General features: G+C 45.4%; 1 protein-coding gene across 1 annotated transcript; it reads right to left on the bottom strand.

The window, feature by feature from the left end:
* Positions 1-3,939: 3,939 nt before the first annotated feature.
* On the bottom strand, positions 3,940-6,484 carry LOC308393993 (uncharacterized protein). The gene is made up of 7 exons (XM_080878074.1): positions 5,259-6,484; positions 5,150-5,185; positions 4,902-5,072; positions 4,649-4,771; positions 4,414-4,476; positions 4,226-4,327; positions 3,940-4,129 (listed from the first exon to the last, which is right to left on the bottom strand). The coding sequence occupies exons 1-7, from the start codon at positions 5,329-5,331 to the stop codon at positions 4,026-4,028; spliced, it is 672 nt and encodes a 223-aa protein (XP_080734200.1). The 5' UTR covers positions 5,332-6,484; the 3' UTR covers positions 3,940-4,025.
* Between the last annotated feature and the right edge of the window lie 344 nt (positions 6,485-6,828).

Genomic DNA, 6,828 nt, shown 5'->3' with positions numbered 1-6,828 from the left:
GTACCGTCTGGAAAGAGACGTCTCTTGTCGTAAACCACGCGAAACTTTTTCTGAAATGTTCTGTTTTTGAGCACAAAGCCTCTCTTATCCCTCTGAATTCCGTTCTGAGGGGTCTGGAGCTCCGCCTCTTTCATACCAGAAAGGTAACTTTCCACCAACCCGCTCATACTGTCGAAATTGACGCGTTCGCAACATTCTCTCGTCTGCGTTATTCCTTTCATTTTTACCACCATTTTCTTTTTGTTTCTGGTCCGGTAGGCGTAACTCTTTGGACCCGCGGAGACAAATTCCTGGATGGTGTCCCCGTCTAATTCGTCCGTGAGATCCCCTAGATAGTTACCCAGCTCTAAAGGTTCCTCCCCCTCTTTCACTACGTAGATCAGAGAGTCGGTGTCGGTGTACAGAACGCTGCGCTGCAATTTTTCTAAATACTCGTAGAGTTTTAGGCGGGCGTAGGCTGTAGTGAAAGCGGCGATAAAAACGTTATTGGTAGCGCCGGGAGGTATCACGCACTGCTCGTTATAGCTCCACTGAATTAAAGCCACTTCCTGTTTTTTGGTCTTTAAAAAAGAGACGTGTTTAAAGACGTACTGTCCTGAAAAGACGTAGTTAAAAAACTGACTCGGCTTTCTGACCAGAGCGGTCTGAGTCATGTTGGCTCTCTGAGCAAACTTTCCCCAGAAACTGTTGAGACACAATTTCGAAACTTGTCTTTTGGCCGGATTCACCTCTATTTTTGACGGGTCTAAACGTATGCCCTGATGCCTGTGGTACTCTTCCACGTATTTGTTCCTCTCATCCTCGTCGCGAGCTTCCGGAGGATAACCGGAGGCTTCCTGTTTGCCTTTGAGAAAAGTGTTAATATAGCCGGCGAAAATATCGCTGCTGCTACTATCAAAGTGCCAGACCTCTGTGATTTTAACCACTCTGTAACCTATTTCTAAGGCTTTGTTAAACTCGACGGTGACCCAGACCCCGGTGAGAGCTCTAGCCTCGTCGTCGTGAAGGCACGGACCGCTTTGTTGATTGGTCTCGGCGCAGGTGCGACAGAGGGAGAATATTAATTTACCTCCGGGGGTTTTGTACGGTAGAACGGGGAAATAGAGCCCGCGCGGCGGGTAAACGGTGGCTCTGATCAGCCCGAAATAACTGCGAGGGTCTGCAAAATTCTCTCTGATGATTTGGGGGTGATGCAGAGGGTAAGTGCGCTTGGCGTTGACGTAAGGGTACAGGGATGTGACGTCTACGTAATACACATTTTCTCCTGGCGAGGCGCTGTAACGCAGTCTCAAGGCCGAAGTGCGGCCTCCGTAAAGCCCCGAGCGAGGAGACAGAGGTTCCGGGACTTCGTAGTTCCGCATAAAATTTATAACCTCCTCGTTCGATTTTTTCATCTCGTTCCATTCGTGCTCCCACAGAGTGACCGTGCGGACTCTGTAAACGTTTCTCAGCTCCCGGAGCCTCGCCTCGGCAGAGGCGTGCAGGTCCCCGTAAGGAGCGCGGGTCAAAGGGCAGATTTCCTCAGGCCTGTAGCATTTTGGACAGCTGTGATAAAAGCATCCCAGAAATTCCCACACCCACTTTTCCCCGTTAATCAGCGCGTATCCGTCGACAAAGTACGGGCCTATTTTTTTCTCTCCGCCGGTTGTGAGAGCGTGTTGAACGGGAATTTTCTGAGAGTGAGCTACCCACTCCAGCCACTGAATGGACGCGTGCGAATAGGCTTTGAACCTGCGCCCGTAGTTGTCGGGCGAGGGGATAGCCAGACTGTTTTCGGGTAGGAAATTGGTGAGAAACACTTTCATGCAGGCTGAAGCTATAGTGACGCAGCTGAAAGGGTCTACTTTAGTTTCGCCTATAAACCCGTCTCTGAACTTTACGCACGCCTCTCTCAGAATATTAACGTCGTTTCGGCAGTAATACAGGGATTCTTTTTCAAAGTTAAACACTCCCCGGGAGGCCTCGCAGTGCCATCGCAAAAACTCTGCCCTTTCGGCTGGTGACATGCGCTCCACCCCGTAATCTGAAGGAGGAGGGTACGGACCCGAGTATTTTAAGCGGTCCCGCGAGCTGAATTTGTGAGGAAAAAATCCCTTGGATTTGTCCTCGAAGCCTAAAGCTTTGGGCATAGCGCTGAGACGCATGGTGAGAAAAGAAAGCGAGTCTATGAATTTGAGAAGGAAATCGGATTCTGTGAAACATATAATTTTACTGCCTTGCATGATGAGAGAGGGCGTCATCCCACCCCCCACCAGGTGGCTTAGAATTAAATAGCTGTCAAACCCTTTCGCGTTGTGCGCAACGAACGTGGTCTCTCTATATTTTTTCCTTCTGTATCTTTGGAGAAACTTTTCAACACAGTCTACACCGTAAGCGTGCCACTCTTCTCCTTCTAGAGATTTTGTGCACACTAGGTAAGGGACGTGCGCCCCCTCCCTGTCTGGGAAGGTTTCAAAGTCATAAAAGATTATGGAAGCGTTATCAGAGTTTTCATGTTTCAAAGGTTGGATGTAACACAGGTGTTGATCGTCGTCGGGAGGAAGCTCCGCGCGACAGATTTTACATCTGGCGGCTGTGCACCTGTGCATTCCGCGACGGGAGAGGTGCTTGCAGTCCGGACATTTATACAATTGTTGACAAACGCTGAGGTCTGAACCGGAGTGAATTCTAGGTTGTTTGTGCTTTAAATAACACGCACGTGTGCGACATGATCTGTTACAATCCGTACAGATTACAGAGTCCAGAAAGTGAGAGGGGCATGCGGGGTCAAAACAGAGGTTGCAGCGGTTTTGGCAAAAGTGTTCTTCTCTTTTATAATACCCGCGGTGACATTCGTCGCAAATGTACTGAATTCCTAAAAATGTTTTTAGATTTTTTATCCCGTAATAGTGATGGTGGAATAAGAATAAGTACAGCGGGTGAGGCGTGTTCGGGTAGTCTGTTTCGATTAATGAAAGAGTTCTGTCCTCGGGCGGGCGGTAAAACACGACGATTTTACGTTTTAGTATTTGTTCGAATTTACCTATGTCTGTGAGAGTTACCTGAGTGCGATCGCTCAACCCCGCTAAACGCTGCAGCTCTCTGCCGCGTTCCAGGGCCTGTTTATCTGTGAAATGAGGTTGAGTGAGGTGAATCAGGTTGATGGCAAAACACAGATTATCGTTTTTGTTTTTTACCACGTACAGACAGCGTCGCTTTTTGACTAGAATTTCATCGTCTAACATTTTGTGAATCTTTTTACGCGGGTCATTACTGCCACCGCCTCTAGGATTTCTAATTACTTGCACAACAATTTCTAGGGGAGAGCCTGCGACGATCGCTCCGTTTGATTGTATCAGCCTGGCTAGCAGGTCCTCAAAAACCGGTACAATGTTTTCAGCGCTTTCGTCATCGACGTTAAAAACAGAGTGATTTCGCGCGTGCTCGCTGATGATCTCCAGTTGAACCCGGTCGTTACGACTAACTTCCGGTCTGACCCTATCCGCTAGATCTACAAAATTATCCCTGACGTTGAGGTAAAATTGAGCGAGGTCGCTCGCTTCATCCGGAGAGGGAATGTTAAATACTCGCCTTATTTCGAAATTATTAAAATGTTCGCGGCGAGTCACCGCATCGTTCTGTACCCGAGATCCTCCTCCTCCTTGTTGATGCTCCGCAGGCCGGTCCTCCTCCTCCTCCTCCCTGGGCTGCTGTTGATGATGCTGCTCCACCTGCTGCTGCACCTGCCCCTGCTGCCGGTCGTAGAGCTGAAGAGCATTTTCTATCGGCTGCAGAGGGTCAAAGTTCAGTAGACCGGCAAGCCGTTCGTTTTCAATGTTTTGAAGGAGGACCTGCAATGCGTTTTCTAAAGGTTGTAGAGGGTCGTTTGGTGGTGGTGGGGCTATATTGTTTTCTAACGGTGGGGCTAAATGTTCATGGTTTCTGTTTAATTCTGCCACGGCTTCCAACAAAGCCTCAGGAATGCTGTGTTCTTCCGACATGATTTTCTTTATTTCTTAATTCACAGACTTTTACATGCTTTTACTTTACAGGTCCTTGTGTCTGTATATCGATGCAAATGTGCGAACTGTTGCGACGTACATGAAAGCGAGTTTTTCAAGGATTCTCTTCTTATGAAGCATCCGTCGAGCTGTAAGAAAAGACGGACAGAATGTATTTTTTAAACCTTACATTTTTTATAGAGCAGAGAAGTTTAATAGGTTCGATTCATCCCCCCGTCAATTACCTCTCAGTCTTCCGAGAGGAGCTCTCACTCTCCTGATAGGAGCCGATCTGGACGGTTCCTCCTCAGCCTGATTTTCTTCCGTCTGATTTTCTGTATCGGTCTCTGTCGGGGAAAATAAAACAGAAGAGATTTAAGAAAACAAACCTCCTCTTTCCTATTTTTCGAGAATGAAAAAACTTTTTATTTACCTCGCTCCTCCGCGCGATTGTCTGTAGCGGAGGGGGGTTGAATAGGTATATCCGCAATCTCGGCTGCCGAGAAATAAAACAGAAAAGAGAAAGATTTAATAAAAAAAAAAAAAAAAAAAACTTTTTAGCTCGCTTTATACCACTCCAAGTCGGGAGGGGCGGTATAGCACACTCGGATTACTCCGCCACATCCTGATATTTATCGAAATGACGGATATTGCATCATATTGTTTACCTTTTGGTTTAAAAGGTATTTTCCTGCAGTTCTCCCGGTATGCGTTGACGAAAATAACGTCGTCGTCTTCTTCTTCTTCTTCTTCTTTTCGCTGCGGCGGGGTCTGTATATTCTCGGTTACCTCTGTCGAGAAATAAAGCAAAACTTTTTTAAAAATCTGCTCCGGGTCGGGAGGGGCGGTATAGCACACTCGGATTACTCCGTCACATCCTGTTATTCAACAAAATGGCTGATAATGCATCATATTGTTTACCTTCGATTTTAAAACTTTTTTCTCCGCGGTTCTCCCGGTATGCGGAGACGAAAATAGTGCCGTCTTCTCTTCCACGCGGCGGCGGCGGAGGTTCTGCGGGGGATATGGCTTCTAATTCGCCGCGGAAAACGGCCGGATTTCTGCTGTTACTCACTGCATTATCGATTGTTTCTGTAAGTATCAGAGCATGGTTAAATCAAGTCTATCTAAACTTATTTAAAAAATGGTATATACTTATTTAAACGTACCGTAGTCCACTTGCGTGAAATCATTGATGTAGAAATCTAAAAGAAAGTAATCAAATTATTGACATCTCTGTTGATATATAATTTAAAGTCGTAAAGAAAAAAAACTTACCGGGGTGAGGTATGAACAGATCCGGCGAGATGGCCCTCTGATCGGCGTCGTTGTTTGAACGGAATGCTGACATAATATTCACGGATTCTTCCTCGCGATTGGTAGAACTGTCACAGATAGCGACTCCCCTTCCGCTTCTTCTCTCATTTTATCCTAGTCTAGCGAAGCATCTGTTTTTCGCATCTTTCTCTTGACAATACCGGTAGTTAGAGTGGGCTGTTTTTTTTCGATTGGCTTCTTGCGAACGCCGTCTGTTTTCCCCCATTCCGCAACGGTAAAATATGGCTTTGAGACGGGTATTTGTTTTACCAAATGGACAATTGCTGTCTGACCTTGTTCTTGCTGTTGACAAAACTCGGCTCATGGTTGACTCTTTCCCACAGAGGGGAATAAACTTATTCGAATATTAGCTTTTTTTCCTCGCTAAGACTAGTTTTATGGGGAGATGTAAGAAACAGGGTTACAAGCAATGATAATATCGGATGTTGACTCCTCAGCGTCATCATTTTCTATCTATTGAGAAAACTTATTGTAAAAAGTAATGAAGAAAAAAACTCCTCCTTGCCCCGCGGGGTGGGTGTGTGTGTGTGTGTGTGTGTGTGTGTGTGTGTGTGTGTGTGTGCCTTCTGTTTTCTGCAACGGTAAAATACGACTTTGAGACGGATATTTGTTTTACCAAATGGACAATTGCTGTTGACAAAACTCGGCTCATGGTTGACTCTTTCCCACAGAGGGGGGTGCTTTAATAAACTTATTCGAATATGAGCTTTTTTTTCCACTAAGACTAGTTTTATGGGGAGATGTAAGAAACCGGGTTACAAGCAATGATAATATCGGATGTTGACTCCTCAGCGGATCAACATTTTCTATATATTGAGAAAACTTATTGTTAAAGTATTGAAGAAAAAACTCTCTACTTTGGTCTGACAAGGAGCAGGTTGCGTAAAACCTACCTCATATAGATGTTTTAATAATAATAATAATAATATTTTTTTGGAGGGCGTGTTATAGGATATAAGCATTGAGAAAAAAAAAACCTGATATCTGCCGTCTCACTCCTCCTTGGCCTGCGGGGTGTGTGTGTGTGTGTGTGTGTGTGTGTGTGTGTGTGTGTGTGTGTGTGTGTGTGGGCCTTCTTGCGAACGCCGTCTGTTTTCTGCAACGGTAAAATACGGCTTTGAGACGGATATTTGTTTTGCCAAATGGACAATTGCAGTCGACAAAACTCTCATGGTTGACTCTTTCCCACAGAGGTGTGTGTGTGTGTGTGTGTGTGTGTGTGTGTGTGTGTGTGTGTGTGTGTGTGTGTGAAACAAGATCGCCTGTCGCTGGTTTGTTTTTTCAGTCTCTTGTAAAAAAGGACTCTCAAAAGGAAAAGTAGTATTCACTAAGCGATATTTATTCAATTTTTTTTTTTTACACATAGGCAGCCTGTAGGTTACAAGCGGATAGAAAGTTCTTCTTTTCATCACAAGCTATGGTGTATCTTAAAGGTTTTTTTACAGCGTCTGTATTATAGGAAAATAAAATACTATTGAAATCTCTACAGGAAGTCACTCTTTATTTCCAT

Source organism: Rhamphochromis sp. 'chilingali' (assembly GCF_963969265.1).
Source record: "Rhamphochromis sp. 'chilingali' genome assembly, chromosome: 3".
Classification (NCBI taxonomy): Eukaryota; Metazoa; Chordata; class Actinopteri; order Cichliformes; family Cichlidae; genus Rhamphochromis; species Rhamphochromis sp. 'chilingali'.
This window is presented reverse-complemented; position numbering and strand designations above follow the sequence as displayed.

What these genes read in the sequence shown, in the direction of transcription:
- LOC308393993 (XM_080878074.1), bottom strand. Translation starts at nt 5,331, where the DNA reads ATGTCAGCATTCCGTTCAAACAACGACGCCGATCAGAGGGCCATCTCG. An exon ending in TTTCACGCAAGTGGACTACG is followed by an intron (nt 5,073 to 5,149) that starts GTACGTTTAAAT and finishes TGATACTTACAG; the next exon opens with AAACAATCGATAATGCAGTG. An exon ending in AAAAAGTTTTAAAATCGAAG is followed by an intron (nt 4,772 to 4,901) that starts GTAAACAATATG and finishes ATTTCTCGACAG; the next exon opens with AGGTAACCGAGAATATACAG.